Source organism: Myxine glutinosa, chromosome 10 (genome assembly GCF_964187855.1).
Source record: "Myxine glutinosa chromosome 10, kmMyxGlut1.1, whole genome shotgun sequence".
NCBI classification, from domain to species: domain Eukaryota; kingdom Metazoa; phylum Chordata; class Myxini; order Myxiniformes; family Myxinidae; genus Myxine; species Myxine glutinosa.
Window position 1 is genome coordinate 83,834,458 of NC_136270.1, and position 18,748 is coordinate 83,853,205.

The following is an 18,748-nucleotide window of genomic DNA, read 5'->3' on the forward strand; positions in this document are numbered from 1 at the left end:
TCTCTTCTAGATCCCTACACACAATATCCTAACCCACCCGGGCTAGTTTTCACTGCCATCAACCCCATAAACTATAGCGCATTTGCCCCCAGTTTGTGAGGGATGACAGAGTTGCCATCCCACCACATCAGGCATCTCCCACTACCAATTTTGCACATCAAATTTCAACAAATCAAAAATTTGCCAATCACTACCCATCATCTGCCAATCATTACTGCCAATCCTTTGCCAATAATCAAATTTTGTTTTTCTAATTTCGGGGCCAAAACACTATCCTCGTCATTACAGTCTACTTACTAGATCCTCTTGGTGCGCCAATTCCCTTCTAAAGCTCGGCTTCGTACAGCCGAGCAATGAATGCGGGTTGTTTTGTGCCAGCGGCTGGATACGTCCCGCATTCGGTGCAGGGAAGGAGGTTTACCCGGGCCGAGGTCCCACGCACCATCTCGGCACGGAGCCATCCCATGGCCCGATCTCGACCTGCCGGAATGCCTCAACAAAAAGTGGTCGCCATGACGACCCTTCCTATCGGGCTGCCCGCTCCGCCTAGTGGAGCCCGGACGCGGCCGTTCCAAGCGAGGCCCAGCGTGGATCGCGTACGGCGGTCCTTTCAAACCCGCCGTGGCTCGGATCCCCGCTGGTTCTCGCGGCACGCGAAGCCCGGCACGCACCGAGGGCCCGATTCGGCTATAAGTCGCTCTAACCGCTAACCCGGTTACCGTCGATGCCTCACCTGCATGCTTACATGCATACGCTACCCCTTTCTTGCTCATACATCCAGCTGTTTCCATGCTCCTCGTCGTACCTTCTCTAACACACCCAGGTACACTCATTCCACTCACAGCCTTGGTCACACACCTGACCACCGAACACTTTGGCACACATTCGTGGGTCGCACACCTCACCAACACACCTCTTCGCGCCCCTTCCTCGGTCACCTCCTCTGTGACAATCACAGGTGTGCTTTCACTCGCACACCCAACCACGTGCCTCACTACCAATTCCAGCATGCATTCCCACACACGCTCTACCATTCCAGGTGTGCTTCCTTTCTCACCTGTCACAACCAACTCACGCTCCGTGTCACTCTTACTACTCTCACCTCCACTCTTGACAGCGCACTCACCCTTACTCTCGACAGCGCACTCTTTCCTCATGCCCCCGTCCGTTACACACCTTTCTCGCGCACACTCTCCTGTTACACCCTCTGTAACACTCACCACAGGTGTACACTCTTCCTTACTTTTGACAGCGCACTCTTTCCCCATGCACCTGTCCGTCACACATCTTTCTCGCACACCCTCTCCCGTTACATCCTCTGTAACACTCACCACAGGTGTGCATTCTCCCTTTACACCCTCCGTAACACTCCTCACTACGCGCTTCCATGTGCTCCCTCGCACACGCGCTACGACCGACTCACTCTCGACAGCACCCTCACTCCTTGGCACGCACTTTTTCCTCACACACCCCAGAGTCGGACTTTCTCGCACACCTCCTTTTTCGCACACCAGACCTGTCGCACACTTCACCAACGGCCTCTCACGAACACCCGGGTCCATCTCGACCCCCAAGCTTCTTAAATCACCTGGCGCATCATACGCACGACCATATTGGTCACCACTTACACCGGGTCCTCTTCCTCTTCGCTTCTCCTCCATCACCTGCGAATCCCTCATCCGGTTAATGAGCACATCATCACGATCCGAACACAGACTTTGGACCAATTCTTTTACCTCCTCTTTTATCTCTTTCTTATCCTCTCTCCGTCGCTTCTTAATTTCGCTCACCCCTTCTTCCACTTCTTCTAATTTCTGCTTCACCTCCTTCATCTCCTCGTGCACCCCCTTAAGTTCTTCCTCTAACTCCACCTTATTTTTTTCTATGTGCTCCCGCACCTCCCGCTCTTTAACCTCCATCACCTCTACCACCTTGTTCATTTTCCTCGTCAGGTCCTCATGTACCGTCTGACACTCTTTTTTAATTACCCCTACGTCCTTTTTCATCTCCTTCTGTGTCGATTTTAAACCCTCTATTACCGCTGTGTTCTTCTTTACCTGGTCCCCCAACTCCTTTTGTCCCACTGTCAGTTGTTCTACTCCCAGCGTCAACTCCTCTATACCACCTTGCAATTTTACAGTCCCCTTTCTCACCTCCTTCTCCATGCGCCCCTTACAGTGCCTCACCTCCTCGCGCACTCCTCCGACCTCCTCACTCACACCTCTTCTGATCTCCTCTCCCATCACTTGCATCTCCTGCCCAGATGCCACCCTCATCTGCTCCATTTCCTCCCTGTGAGCATCCAATTTAGTTTCTACCCCCATTCTGACCCCCTCTATCTGCTGCCCCATTTGTTTAACTTCCCTTTCCGCTTGGTCCCTCATGTCCCTCAATTTGCCTTCCATACTGTTTTCTAACCCCTCTAACCCCTTTTTCATCCCTTCCATTTGATTCTCCTGAACGGCCATTCTGTTTTCTACCCCCATTAACCCCTCCTGTATTTCCCCTAATCTATTGTCTAATCCCTCTATTCTACTCCCTAACCCTCCGATCTGGGCCCCCATCCTTTGTTCTAACCGTTGGCTATTGGCCCCCATGTCCTCCCTCAATTTCTCGCTATTGGACCCCATGTCCTCCCTCAATTTCTCGCTATTGGACCCCATTTCGCCCCCCATTACCCCCATTTTGCCCCCCAATTCGTCCCTCATTGCCCCCATACTGTTTTTCAAACCTCCAATTTGGTCTCCCATTTGTCCCATAAGGGCCCCCATCATTCTGTTTTCCATTTCTTCATTATTCTTGTCCATAAGGGCCTTCATTTGTATAAAAAAAGGTTCAAATCCACCGGTGGCGCTACTACGGTCGCGGGCACGGTCGCCGTGGCCATGTGCGAGGCGCCATTTTGCGCGCCCGTAACCTCGTGCGCGAGGACGCCATTTTGCGAACCTGCCGCCCTCACTGCTTCACTCTCCTCTTGTCCCTCAATTTGGTCCTGGATCGACCCTGCCTCACTCTCCTCTACCGGAACCCAGCCGTCTTGATCTGCCATAGCGCGACTTTCAAAATTCGGGTTTTTATTTTAAAACAAAACAAATTTCACACTGCTTGTAATTTTGAGCGCGTTAAGCGCGCTTCGGGTCCAATCCCACTTCCCGACACCAATTGTTACGGACACGGCTTAAGATGTTATGATGGGCCGAGCGGAATGGCCGCCGTGTTCGCACAGTTTACCCGATTACCCCCAACGTTGACCAAGTCGCGCTATGCTAAATCAATGATTTGGAAAGGACACAATGGCTGGGATAAATGAAACGACACAAGGGGTACAGTTCTCAAGACCTCCGGAGGAGGATATAATTGGTGGTGGAGAAAAGGGGTAGATTACAAGGTATGAGGTAAAGCACAGAAGAGATAGGCACTTAGACACAATCTTATCTATCCCAGACAGACCACAGACAAACGGAACAAGACTGACTTACACAGGGATTGATGGCAGGGAAGGACAGGCAGTCGATAGCACAAGGTGCACCTTGGCTCAGGGGCAGAATCGAGCACGGTCCAGTCCAGAGATGCGGGGAGGTATTGCAGCGCTCGGAGGTGGCGTCCTTCTCTTTTCAAGCTGAGGGCGCATCTGACGTCACCTCCCTCTTCCTGCGCATGCTTAGCGGGGAGTCACACGCCCTCGGCTCGTTGGCTCCGCCCCAGATGGGACCGATCCGCCGCTTCTATTGGGTGCGGGGGTTACCGGGCTCCGCCCTTGACGAGGAGCTGACAAGGAGCCCCTACTTGGTAACCCCGTCGAGCACATGTTCAATGGCGGCTCGTTGGAAAGGCCTGGTGTTGCTCCCAACACCCCCTACCAACCAAGCCGGAGTGAGGACGCGCCCTCCCCGCGCCGCCGCCGTTGTTGTTGTTGTTGTTGTTGTTGTACCATGAGGAAGAGCTGCGGGGAGGTATTGGGAGGTCCTAAACTTCCTAACGGTGCCATACAATCACATTCTGGTGCAACGAAGAGTCAGAATTAATGGAAACGAGTCCTTAACTGACATAGACTAAGAATAACTAGCAAGATGTCCTATAGTTGTCTACGTGAGATGCGGTGGACCTGGATGCGACATTTACTGGGGGAAATAGGGGGAGGTCGGGTCTACAGAGTGTTGTGTACAGGAAATGGGACTAGGGAATGGGGGATTGGGGATAGTTGGGAAGTATGGAGGAAATAGGGGAATATTTACAAGCGGATATGGATGGATGCCAATCTCATATCCGCAACAATATAGATAGTCTGTACCTCCTTTAACCATGGTCTGGTTGCACAGCATTTGCTTTTTGTGCTTCATCTAGAACAGTGGTTCTCAAACTTTCTTGGACTACCGCCCCCTTCTGCCCTCTTGGACCGGCCCAATGCCCCCATTGTCCTATCTTTCGTGGTCGGACACCCAGAATTTATGGAGATAGGAAGCAAAAATAACAGAAGCCAAATATTTTCTGAATAATATTTTACTTTATTTTACTTCACTTTTTATTTTATTTTGCACGACCTACAATGTTTCCGCAGAACAGGTCCAGGTGAGGCAAACTGGGAATCTGTTATCACAGGCCCAAATACCATTAGTGTGAAGGGTGGGCCTGGTGACTCGCTGCGAGATTACGAACGTCTCGCTCCATCTCAGTGAGGTAGAGACGCAGATCGCCCCTCTCGGTAATGTCAAGGCGGTTTCGATACTTGGTCAGCAGCACCATCGCGGCGCTGAAACCTCTTTCAACGAGGTATGATGTGGGGAACGCCATCAGCAGCAGTTCTGCCTCTGTCCACATTGCGGGGTATTCGCCCCGCTCCAGAATCCAGAATTTGCCGTATTCATGCTGCGAGAATCTTGCCTTCGCCTCATCATCATTGTGGAGGTTGATAATTTCGTCCTGTAATTCGCGCTTCACATCTTGAATGTCACATTTGAATGGGTTGATCACCCATGCTGGCACCGACAGTTCCAGCATGTCTCTGAAACGCTGCTCCATATCTCCACGAATCTTCTCAAGGTGATTGCAATAAACGAGCAGCTCTTCATCAGAAACAGCAGGTTCCTTTGCCAACCGGGGAAAGTGGTACATGCTCAGTCGAGATGGTTTCATTGCTTCATTGGACAGCGTGATACCACACAACAAACACATCGGTAACTGTTTGTTCGTCGGAGATGGAATGAATCCATACTTGATGTATTCAACGGAATACTGACGACACTTTTTCTTTGAGGCCGACATCTTGAAGCCAACCGGACCTGAAGCTTTTTTGAATAACGAAATCAACACGCCAAAATGTCGAAAGACTAACACCAGCGCTAACACTGACTGTTCATACTGTTGTGGATATGAGAATGTTTTTTTATTTTGTTGTTGTGGTAAAATGTTGTTGTAAAAGGTTGTTGTAAAATATCACCCCTCCTCCCTCCGTTTGTGGTTGTATAAAGGTCAAAGGGCGTTTCCGTAGTTAGTCCATAAAACATACATGCAGGACACGATATATCCTTTCTTTTGACAGTTATATCTTATTCTGTGTATTAGTGTAAGGCTGTGTCTTCCATTAATTGAAATACTCCATTGCACCAGTGAAAGAGATAGATTCCCTTCATTCCCATTCCCAAAACCTCCATTCCCCCTCTCGTCACTGCTGAGCCCTCGATTACCAATTACCTCCGATCCAATTGCCGCCATTAACCACGAGGCATTGAGTCGGAGAAGAAAGGCGTGTCGCACCTCGTCAGAGGGGAGGAGGGGCGCGCCCGCCCGTCGTCATCCAGGGCGGAGCCCGAGGGTCGCGCGACCAACCAGGGCCGAGGTGAGCACCCCCGATGGGCGTGTCCAAAGCGCCGGGGGCGTGATCGCTGGGGGCGCTATAAAAAGCGCAACCGGAAGTGAGTAGAGAGAGATGCACTCTGGGTTGGACTGAGTCGGTCGCAAAAGAGAGAGAAGGGTTGTTGAGGGAGAAGAGTTGGTTGAGGAGTTGGTTGCAAGGTTGTTGGTTGCGGTGAGGAGTCGGTGGTGAGGAGTGAAAGAAGCAAGGAAGAGTTGAGGGTTTGGACCAGACAAGTCCTGAGAACGTAGCGGACAGAGGCCGCAGCCGCAAGACCACCCAACCGCCAAAGGGGGCCTGAACGGCGGTTTGGAGCAGGGCCAAAGAGGAACGGCGGCTGCTGAACGCGCCGGTTGTGCTGCGGGACCCCCCCTTGGACCTCTCCCTCTCCCTCCAGCCATCCACCTTCTGCCATTCCTGGCATCCCCCGCGTGAGTCAGCGTTCTGTTTGTTCTGTCCTGGGATAAGTTAAGCCTGTAGGTAAGCTAAATTTGCACTGTGTCACCTGCGTCTTATGACTATGTGTTGTAAATAAAACTTGATTGCCCCTTTTTGCTTGTGTGTGTAAATAATAAAACCCATTACTCGTCTGTACGTCTTCTCGTTTTATTCCTTTTCCTCTTTGCATTCGTCGTTTTTGTCTTTTCCCCTCATTGAGCAGCTGCGGTGCGATCCGGCCAAAGTCTGGGTGAATCGGGTGAGTTTTTGTTAGGTCGCGGTTTTAAACCACCGCTCGGTCTATAACATCATAACCGCGATCTGTAACAATTGGTGTCTGGGAGTGGAATTCGGGTCCCGAACCAAATTTTTAAAACATCTAAAAAAAAATTTTGGTCAAAATTACGAGCTGCCGAAATTTGGTTTTTTTTTAAGCAAAACCCGAATTTTGAAATCGCGCCATGGCTGTTCAAGGCGACGGGATGCCGGTGGGAGAGATAGACGGGGTAGAATCGACCCAGGACCCCAGGGAAGAAGTGGGAAAAGTGGTGGAGGAGAGTAAAGAAGGTGTGGTTGAGGGTGTATCAGGTGCACAAAATGGCGCTCTCACGCACGAGGTATCAGGCGCGCAAAAAGGCGCCTCGTACGAGCGCGCGGCAGCCGAGCCCGCGGTGCCAACGGCCTGGGATCCATTTCTTGCAAATATGTTGAAATTTTTGACCCAGTGGGATGAAGAAAACAAAATGTATGCCCAGGGGCTCATATCCAACAGGGAAATTAACAACATGGGTGTTCAAATGACTAAGGAACTAAAAGAAACAACGAACGGAATGAGGGCCGATAGGGAGGCAAGGGAGCAGAGGGACAGAGACCGCAAGTTGGGCGAAAGGGTCCCAGGGGTGCACGGGGAGGTAACGCGTGTCGAAAAGCGCTGGTTGAGCGAAGCGGAGGAAAGCACGGGTACAATGACGGGGGTAGAAATCGCGACACGGGGTTTGGAAAAGCCGGCGACCGATGAAGTAGAGGGAATTTTATTAAAGCCAACAGTCGCCGAGGTTAATAAAGAAAAAGCAGTAGCGGGAATTAAAATTGAAGAGATGACGGAGGTAACCCGGGAATTGCAGGGAGAAATGGATTATGTACAAAGTCCCTGCTCAAATCATGATGCTGTACTCGCTAACCCGAATGGAAGTTTGCAGGTTCGCGTGGAGAAAAGGATCCCCCAGGTGAGTCGTGCTGTATATTGTGCGGGTAGATTTTGCAGGAGGATGTTTAGCGACAAAAGAATTTTCGCGCGCTTGGGATCGAGGAAGCATCCGGGCGTTGGTGAAGGGTCCCGTGTGAGTGGAAATGGCACGCGTGGGAGGAAAAAGTGTGCGTCGGCGAGTGGGTGTGTTATAAAGTGTGGGAGTGAAACCGAGTGCGAGCAAGAATGCACGTCGGTGTGTACGGGGTGTGACACAGGGAGTGAGAGCAATACGGAGTGCACGCCCATGGTGAGTGTTACGGAGGACGTAACGGAGGAGAGGTGTGGACCGAAGTGTGCGCAAGAGGTGTGGTGTGTAACAGAGAGAGCGTTGGTGGAATGTACGGACGGCGTTGGAACGCCAGGTTTTGTGAGGGTGAAAGGGGTAGCGTATGCTTGTAAGCATGCAAGTGAAGCGTCGATGGTAACCGGTTTAGTGGTTAGAGCGACGGATAGCCGATGCGAGCACTCGGTGCGAGGGGTGCTTGGTTGGGTGCGAGGCCCGGCGTCGATCGAAGCTGCGTCGTTTCTCTTCGAAGCGTCGTTGCCGATTCGGGCTTGGCCCCGCCCCGCACGGTCGAGTCCGGGCTTTGTCGGGCGAGGCGACCGGTCCGGTTCAAGGGCGAGTGGGAGGAGGCGGAACGGTGCCCCCTCGTGGGGACGGGGTTCCGACCGGGGGAGATGGAGCCATCGGGCCCGGGACCGCAAGGTGCCGCGCCGAGATGGTGCGTGGAATCTCGGTCCAACCAAACCACCTCCCTTGAACCGAAAGCCGGACGGATTCAACCTGCAGGCAACCAAACCACCCGAATTCATTGCTCGGCTTTACGAAGCCGAGTTTAATGATGTCATGACGCACCGAGGCTAGGATATAGCGGACTGTGATGATGGTGATCGTGATAGTAATAGTGTTTTGGGCCCAAAATTAGAGAAAAACAAAATGTAATGATTGGCAGATGATGAGTAGTGATTGGCAAATTTTTGATTGGTTGGAATTTAGGTGTACAAAATTGATAGTGAGAGACCCCCGATGTGGTGGGATGGCAAATCCACCATCCCTCACAGACGTGGGGCAAAGGAGCTATAGTTTATGGGGTGTATGGCAGTGAAAACTAGCCCGGGTGGGTTAGGTTATATTGTAGGGATCTAGAAGAGATTGACATTAGGTAACGTTAAGGTTAGTTAGTGACTGATACCTGTAGTGGGGACGCAGGTAGATTAGTGTGGATGATAATGACGTGGGAGCGCAATAGTTTAAAGGGACGACTGGGAAGCGCAAGTTTCAGAAGGGAGTAGTTAGCTGAGATGATGCCGTGTGTGTGAGGATTGAACAGGTGAGAATTGGACAGGTGTGATTGCACAGGTGTGCAACTGAACAGGTGTGTGGAGCAGTGTATGAGGGAGTAGTGGTGATTGTGTGTTGTGTTGACCAACTGGTCCAGGAAGAGGAGGAGGGTGCAGGTGGCACCAGGTAGGATTGCACAGGTGTGCAACAACAGGTGTATGTGGTTGTATGGAATAAATGGTATGGAGTAGTGGAATGGATGGTAGTGGAGTGAGAATGGTGGAAATTGTGGAGTGGAGTGGATGGTGCAAAGGTGTGAATGGGGGAAGAGTGGACCCCCATCACGGATACCCGGGGCGGGTAGTGTAAGTGTTAGGTAGAGGGTACAGGTAAATTGTAGTTGGATATTGGCATCTGTGGTGCGGGTGACAGAATGGTAAGTGGATGGGTGCGTTGGTGTTGTGGAAATGGCTGGGCGTGTAGCCTGTTAGTGTGTGTAGTTGGTTGGGCGCTCCACCACTGTGAGGATGTCGGCCAGGTGAGGCCGCAGGTGGGCTCTGGGAGCCGGTAGTAGTTGTTGTGGATGGGGCCCGAGGATCCGGAGGACGGACCCGGGTAGCCCAGTGCCAGAGGGCACCGAGTGGGGTGACAGAGCCAGGAGGGGCCTGCCCCAGTTAGATAGGTTAGGGTGAGGAGCTAGGTAAGCTCGGGTGGCAACTGCAGTGGTGGAGGTGTGCAGGTGGGTAGACCCACTGGGAGAGGTACACGTCGCAGCCCAGAAATTGTGCTAGAGCACCGGGAGATGAATCGGGGGAGTGAGACCCCAAATTGAGAAGCACCACAGTTTGGCCAATGGGAATTGGTTTTTAGAACCCATAGTGTAAGAGGGCCAATGGTTTGGCCGGAGAAAGAACCCGGGTAGTGTAAAGTGTGTTACCTCGCACCATCTGCATCCACTCACCTGAGGTGACAGGTACTCCACACCATGCCATGTTTAATTATTTTTACTGTGCAAATGCTTGGAATGTGAGACGCATCATGACGTGGGTGTGACATTGTGCGTAATTCCATCTCTTCCTCCTTATGAGGATTGATGATGAATTGATGATGGCAAATTTTTGAAGTAGAGGGATTGTGGTGACGAATTTGGTATAGGGGAAATATGGGGAAGACGTGACAGTAGTGACGAATTGGTAATGTGTAGATTTTGTACATATGGCGTAAGGGCAAGGGTAGGCTAGGTGACAGGGGGGTGACGTACGGTAGGGACGAGCTTTCTCACTTCGCCCTCCGTACGCATTTTGCCTTGCATTGCCTTTTTGACGTGTACCCTTGAGACCTTACCCCTCGCTCATCTGTCTTGTCCCCCCTTTTTGTCTCCCACATGAGGACCTGAGCGCCGTTGGGCGCCGAGGGGAGCGTGCGTGGGTCGGCCATTGTGCGCCCGAAATTCCCAGAACCAGCTGTCTGCATCGATGCACCACGTTATGGACCACATGTCAGTGGCCGAGCACCACTTATGGACCCCATGGGTTGGGGCAAGGCCCCTCTGCTGGAACCGGCCATGAGGGCCCGAAATCTTGCTGGCGGACCTTGGCCACAGGGCACCGATGCCCCACAGGTGAACCACACTAGTCGGCCCTGTGGGCCATAAATAAAATCAAATAAAAAAAGGACACATTGGGCACACTTTATTGAAAATAGGCCGCCAGTAAGCAAAGCAAAAGAATGACAACATCTGGAAGAACAAATAATAACCAGCAGAGGGAGCCGAAGAGCAAGAGATCACCTGCAGGGTTTGGGTTTGTTGGATTTATTTTATTGATGAACAGTGGTGACTGCACTGATTGGTGCTTGAGGGTGTGTTGGTGCGTTATAGGTGCTTTCATGGTGCATTGATGCAGAGCAGACTGTCCTCCCCCCAGAAAGAACAATTACAGGTCCTGGGTTAGTTTTGTAAATAAAAATAGCGTCAATTGTAAATAATGCTTCCCACCGTCAGTGTGTAGTTTGAAGACCATTCCGCAATTCGGTTAACTGTGGGCGTAAGTCTGTTAGGCAGGGTGCAATGGAGCAGCGGGACACATTTATTTATGTTTTAAAACTGTCGCACTCAGGGTCAGGCTAAAAGTAGAGGGAACTACACCTACATGCCACACTAAGGTAAAAGTAATAGGCCCGGGACGTGCCTAAGGGGAGGAGGGTGCAGTGTTGTGGATATGAGAATGTTTTTTTATTTTGTTGTTGTGGTAAAATGTTGTTGTAAAAGGTTGTTGTAAAATATCACCCCTCCTCCCTCCGTTTGTGGTTGTATAAAGGTCAAAGGGCGTTTCCGTAGTTAGTCCATAAAACATACATGCAGGACACGATATATCCTTTCTTTTGACAGTTATATCTTATTCTGTGTATTAGTGTAAGGCTGTGTCTTCCATTAATTGAAATACTCCATTGCACCAGTGAAAGAGATAGATTCCCTTCATTCCCATTCCCAAAACCTCCATTCCCCCTCTCGTCACTGCTGAGCCCTCGATTACCAATTACCTCCGATCCAATTGCCGCCATTAACCACGAGGCATTGAGTCGGAGAAGAAAGGCGTGTCGCACCTCGTCAGAGGGGAGGAGGGGCGCGCCCGCCCGTCGTCATCCAGGGCGGAGCCCGAGGGTCGCGCGACCAACCAGGGCCGAGGTGAGCACCCCCGATGGGCGTGTCCAAAGCGCCGGGGGCGTGATCGCTGGGGGCGCTATAAAAAGCGCAACCGGAAGTGAGTAGAGAGAGATGCACTCTGGGTTGGACTGAGTCGGTCGCAAAAGAGAGAGAAGGGTTGTTGAGGGAGAAGAGTTGGTTGAGGAGTTGGTTGCAAGGTTGTTGGTTGCGGTGAGGAGTCGGTGGTGAGGAGTGAAAGAAGCAAGGAAGAGTTGAGGGTTTGGACCAGACAAGTCCTGAGAACGTAGCGGACAGAGGCCGCAGCCGCAAGACCACCCAACCGCCAAAGGGGGCCTGAACGGCGGTTTGGAGCAGGGCCAAAGAGGAACGGCGGCTGCTGAACGCGCCGGTTGTGCTGCGGGACCCCCCCTTGGACCTCTCCCTCTCCCTCCAGCCATCCACCTTCTGCCATTCCTGGCATCCCCCGCGTGAGTCAGCGTTCTGTTTGTTCTGTCCTGGGATAAGTTAAGCCTGTAGGTAAGCTAAATTTGCACTGTGTCACCTGCGTCTTATGACTATGTGTTGTAAATAAAACTTGATTGCCCCTTTTTGCTTGTGTGTGTAAATAATAAAACCCATTACTCGTCTGTACGTCTTCTCGTTTTATTCCTTTTCCTCTTTGCATTCGTCGTTTTTGTCTTTTCCCCTCATTGAGCAGCTGCGGTGCGATCCGGCCAAAGTCTGGGTGAATCGGGTGAGTTTTTGTTAGGTCGCGGTTTTAAACCACCGCTCGGTCTATAACATCATAACCGCGATCTGTAACAATACCTTGCCCAATGTCTGTGCTGGCAAGGCCAGGCTGTAAAGTTGAACCAGGCACGTTGAATAGTCCAGCACGAATAGAGTGTATTATATCCCACGTAAAAAGATTCTTGCAAGCCGATTGGTTGAAATGGCACCACGTGACAAAAATTAGTGTTGTAATTTTGGCCGCATTGGCGGCCAATAGTATTTCGCTGGTGTCATACACTACCATGTTTGTTGCGTGAGCATGTATGGACAAGAAAATACCTACACGACATCAGCGAATATGTGATCATAAAAACCATGCGGAGGGGGAAAGAATGTGGTCGTTGATTGGATGGCCAATTTGCCGAATGGAGCCGGGTAACCTGTTCAGACTGCAGGAAGCCCAATGAGCGCTCCAAATCGCCGCTGCTCCTCCAAATCGCCAGTGCCCCCCAAATCATTGCCGGCGCCCCCCTACCGCCCGTGGACTCTGGAGCGCCCCCCTGAAAGTTCCCAGCACCCACTGGGGGGGCGGTAGGGACCACTTTGAGAACCTATAATCTAGAACAATCTATTGAAATGTGCCAGTTGCCATAGCTTAAAGATACAATGTCATGATTTATGAGAACATTACTGCAGTTGTAACTTTATCATCACAGTAATCCCATTACAAAACTAGAGAGTCCATAGAACACCTTACCCAAGTGTTGAAGTAAATAATTCAATTTAAATAAACATTATTTTAAAATGATTTTAAAAGTCTAACTTTTATTTTGAACCATTGATGCAGTCTTATACACCACCTTATTTAACATGTCCAAGTACTGCTAAATGGAAGTGTTTTGAAAGTGGCAAAAGGCAATTTGTGTTATATACAGTGTTCAATTATATCATCCAATTTATATATTTGACTATATAATTAATATACACCACCATATTTAACACGTTACATTAGTTGTTCATGCTTGTTGTTTATATCCTTTATGACATCCTTAAAAACAGTAAACTTCCTGTTTGGAATGAATTTCAATTTTGTTTGACTACAACAACACAACAACATGCATTTTGAGGCCATTTTCCCTGCTAGAGCGGTGGTTAGCCTTGCGGGCCCCATGACAATCTTCTCCATCTTGCCATATTTTCTACATCTCCCCTTGTTAACCCGCTTGCCCGCAATTCTTCTTCCAGCACTGCCAGACACTGCCCTCCACAGTGTTTGACTGCCAGACATTATCACAATCCTCTCTATGCATGCGCGATCGGGACGAATTCAGAGCCAAAGTATTTCTACCCTACAGGTTCCTTTTCCGCTTCGTGTTCAAAATATAGCACATCCAATCAAAATTAAGTTGTTCCTCAATCATAAACGTAGGTTTGCAGACACACGGACAGACAGACAGAGTGAACGAATTGCTTAACCCTGCTTTCCGCTTCGCATGCGCTTATTCAATCAAAATCCCCCAAAATACGGCGTGTCACGTGCTCATGAGGCCTTTTGCATTATCCACATATCCTTGGTAAGATTTACTTTGTAGAATTAGCTGTCCATTCTAAATCATTTGCATGCAATTTAGGAAATTAAATACCTCATGGCAAATCCAAGGGTTTCGGGTCATATACTCAATGTGCCTCAATCAAGTAAGTTTTCACGAATGCAAACTTCTAACTATCTCAGGTTTCATCTCCAAGGATTTGCTTAGTAACAGAAGGAAGAAGGTAAATTACGAAAACAAAATACACACAAAAGTTCACAGGATTTCGATCACTGGGAGGGAAATGTCTCCGAGAATTCATGAACTTGATATTACTAAAGTATAAGAACATGGAGTCACCTTTATTGTCAGGAACGTCCACTGCAGCTTGAGCCTCCAACAGGAGAGCAACCACCTCGGAGTTTCCAAGCAGAGCCGCGTGGTGCAGAGGCGTGAAGCTTGAAAGGCAGATAAGAAAATTAAAGAAGATAAGTAGTGAGTCCAACAAAGGGCGAAGAGAAAATGATGGCAATGTAGAGGTAAGCTTTACAGAGCTGTTGGAGATCTCTCACAGCTTGTATAAATTCTCACATCACAGACAGACTCTGTTTTCTGTTTTCTGTTTTCTACTGCCTCTCCTCTAGTCTAGCTCTTTCTGCTTTCTCAGTCCTTAGACATTCTTCAAGAATGCTTGCATTCTTCCAACACCCTCCTGGATGAGCCTCCAAAATGCAAGTTTAGCATCCGACATCTCTTTCGTTCCTATTTTTTACCTGTTTGTACTGGCCTTCCTGAAGGTGTCAATTCCTACTCTTCCCTCCAGTGCTTCAAGCAAGCAGTGTATCACCATCCCATGGCATCTTGCATCCCCTCCTGGGATATTTTCTACCCACAATATCCAAACATCGCTCTTACTTGCGGGATACTGTGTTTCCACCTATCCTTTCTCTCGTCTTTTCCTGTCCATTCATTCCTTTGGTTGTTATATCCAACTGTGGCCCCACTGATCCACTGTCTGTATTACCCCTTTTAACCATCTATCACCTTGTCCTTCCATGAGCCCAGATTTTATGCACAACAAAGGTCTAATAACTAGGATTCTTTTTACAAAACCAACCGAGTATAATGTGGTAGATCTTTTGCCTAAACATCTCTACAGGTCCAAGATAATGATAAGATACCACAGAAATAATTATTTTTGTTTATTTTCATACACCTTGAAAAGCATCATTGCACTAGAGTTATAAAAAGAGCACGAGGAAAGAAATACGTACGTATGAAAATACAAGAGTTAAACATACAAGGAGAAAAAAACAATAAAACTGAGAGTTCCACCGTGCAATAAGCTCTTTTGTTATAGCCAAGGCTCATTGCGTGCACACAAATATATTTATGGATAGCACAATGTGAAATGGTCTGGTAGGGGTAGCATAAAATATTAATCAGGACATTTGGTTCCCAACTTGCTTTCAATCAAATTACAATCAGAAAATTAACTTTAGTGCAAGTTTCAAGTTTACACATATACTAACGTTTGTAAAAACAAAGGGATTCAGACTTCCTGAAAGGCAACTTTAACGAAGAGACAATTTCTCAAAATCTGAAAAAGGCTCAAGTGGGGTTTAGCAGGAGGAAGCAATATAAATCAATAAACCATTTCCAAGAGCTGCAGATAAGTGTACGGACATCGGTTGTCGAGCAGAATCATATATTGGAAATGAAAAACACCTACAAACTGCTGACGATGTGGGTTGGTGGAAGTGGGGTGGAGGGACGTGTTACACAGCCCCCCCCCCCATCTCCCCCCCCCCCCCTCCAACACAACACTACCAGTGAATGAACTGTGTATCTGGATTAGGTTCTTATGAACACTGATGGGAAGGACACATCTGGGGCTTGTGTATGCACAGGGTAAGTTTAAAGTGATGATATCTATTATTAATTGTGTTGGGAGAGGAACGGGAGATTGGGATCTGCATGGGATGTCAGGGCCGATATAAATATATGTTTTTGTTTGGTTCCAGGGCCGCAAGATAAATTATATTAGATTTTTCATCTATTGGTAAAATGAGAACAGCCCTTCCATGTGTGTCGATGTGTGTTATATACAGACTTGGCATTTAACATGGAATATTTTTTTTTTCTTGACTTGGGTTTACTTTCTTAACTCAGTATATCAATCTGGTGAGTTTCTTTTACACTTTGGTGATTTGTTTGTTAAAAGAACCATGTCATTGATTGTCTGTCGCAGCAAGAAGTCAACAACAGGATTATATCACAGGTGGCGTGGCAAAATGTACGGACAGGTTCATTTGATGATTGGCTTCACAGTCGGGTATACAAGGGTTGTTGCGTTCTGTATTAGTGGAAAACAACTGCTGCACATCTCCAAAAGTTATTGCCGCTTCCTCTGGAGATGGTCCGTCAACTCGACAATGCTGTTTGTCATGGAGTGGTGGCTTTACGAAATTATGGCATGAAACAGCGTGCTATTGCTCGGCAGTATGGCATCACTCAAGGTCAGGTGTCAACGATCCTGAAACGAAATGCTCAGACGGGTGTCCCTACTCCAATACCGAGGCCAGGACGTCCCCGCAGAACCACAAGGAGGGATGATTGCCAGCTGCACCGGTTACTCCGCAATGGCCGTACCAAGTCAGCTAATCGGCTTCGGGCTGAGTGGCAGCAACTGACAAATGTGCCTGTATCCAGAAGGCTAGTCAACCAACGACTGGTTCAAGCAGGCTATCGTGCCAGGCGTCCCCTGAGAAAGCCACGCCTGACCAGACAACACCGCCAGCGCCGATTGCAGTGGGCCAGAGAGCACCGTCAATGGCAGCCAGGACACTGGAATCACGTGATCTTCAGTGACGAGTCAAGATTTCTGGTCTATCGTCAAGATGGCCGCGTCCGAGTGCGCAGACAAGTGCATGAAGCCTACAACAAAGATTGTATAGTGCCAAGAGTCCAAGCTGGAGGTGGTGGGGTGACCGTTTGGGCTGCTTTTCATGCAGGGGGCAAAACTGACCTGGTTGTTCTGAATGGAAACCTGAACCAGTTCAAGTACAGGGCCATTCTGGAAGAAACATTGCTTGCATTTGCTCGTGCAGCCTTTCGAGGAAACTTTGTCTTCCAAGATGACAATGCACGGCCTCATCGTGCTCGCATGATCCAACATTTTCTTGCTGACCGTGGTGTAGAACATATGGAGTGGCCTGCCATGTCCCCGGATATGAATCCGATAGAGAACTTGTGGACAGAATTAACGCATCAAATCGACCACTTGGACCAGCAGCCGACCTCTGTGCGTGAATTGCAGCAGGCTATTGTCACTGCATGGCAAGCGATTCCTGTCCAAACCTTGGCAAATCTCGTGAACAGCCTGCCTCAACGTGTACGTGCTCTCCTGAATGCTCGTGGGGGTTACACGAAGTACTGAACTGTAATTTTACTGTCCGTAATCCCAGTCGTAATTTAACTTTTGTTATTGTTAAAAAATCTTTTGGCTAATGTGCAAAATAAAGAGATACTTCTGGAAAACGTACAGAAGTTTAGCACAGTACTGTCCATGAATTGAGTTCGATATCAGTTTACATCACTTTCAAGGATCAATTTATTTGTTTCGAAATGTCAAATGTGGTTTTTGTTTCTTTTAAAGGTCACATTAACAAAATCTAGAATAACTTCAACATAATTCCAATGAACTTTTGGTTCGAAGACATCTTGAAAGGTAAGTTCACCCCCACAAAAAAAATATTCCATATTAAATGCCAAGTCTGTATATGGCCGAAGCTAGAATGTACTAACTGTAAATTGTACAAACCAGAAATTTCTCAATCAAGGATATTGTACACCGCTCCTTTCCTTTGCCATCTCCAGGTGCTACATGACGTCATTGCCGGGCACCGAAGAGGTCCCGGCGATGATGCGTGCTGAAAGGGAGTACTCAGTTTTCACTCCGGTTTCTTTTTTGTTTGTTTGTTTGTCTGGGCAATATCTCAGGCACCTTTTGAGCAAGGAAGCTAATATTTGGACTTCACAATGACCAAGTGATTTGGCTCGAAAGGATATTTTTGATTTATTGATCAATCAATTAATCGATTAATTAATGTTTTTTTAAAAGTTAGATTCAGATGAAACGGTGGTGTTTTAGGTATTCTATTAGCCAATTGGTTCATAATTTAATTATTTTACCATTATTATTTATTTATTTTCATTATTAATCACTTATTTATTTTTCATCTCATCTGGGCAATATCTCAGGCACCTTTTGAGCTAGGAAGCTGATATATTCGGACACGATAGAGACCAAGTGATGTGGCTATAAAGGATATTTTTAATTTATTGATCAATTAATCGATTTATTATTTATTGATGAATCAATTCTTTTTTTTTCGATTAATGACTTATTTAATTACTTTTCAAAAAGTTATTCGTTTCGGATGAAACACTGGTGGTTGAGGTATGTTATTAGCCAATTGATGAAGAAATTATTTTATGATCAATATATATTGATTTTAATTACGCAATTAATCAATCAATTATTGTGCAACTCTCCCTCCCAATACCGCCTCTATGTGCTGCGCAGCGGTCTCGTTGGGCGCCGTAGGTGCACCGGCAATGCCACGCGCAAGAGGATGTTATTTATTTGGCATGGGGGTGGTGTACTTTGAATGTATCTGTACTTGTTTCTCATATTTCCTATATTTGTGAGTCCGATTTGCATAAAGGAACAGAACAATTGTGGATATATAACCAGTTTCAAAATTTCCACTCTTTTGTTTAAGGGTGTAGTACAGGTGAACAGGTGATTTTTTTTTAGATTTTTTTTTTAGCTGAACAGTTTCCTTATAGTCTTATAAACAATAATCATGCTATTAGAGGTCATAGAGTGCGGTCATAGAAATACCCCTAATTATTGAAAAATTCAAATTTCAATTCAATTCAATATAATATTTTGCATGAAATTTGTTATAACTTTAATTTGCATCATTCTTTTGGGCTGAAATTTGGACAGGATGTT

General features: G+C 47.9%; 1 protein-coding gene across 2 annotated transcripts in view; it reads right to left on the minus strand.

Annotated features, from left to right (window-relative positions):
• LOC137415118 (caskin-1) overlaps positions 1-18,748 on the minus strand; it is a 256,481-nt gene that overhangs the window by 70,810 nt on the left and 166,923 nt on the right. For both annotated transcript variants that reach the window (XM_068100691.2, XM_078785833.1), the window contains one exon: positions 14,086-14,183. In XM_068100691.2, the coding sequence (XP_067956792.2) occupies positions 14,086-14,183 (98 nt within the window). The remainder of the gene's footprint in view (positions 1-14,085; positions 14,184-18,748) is intronic.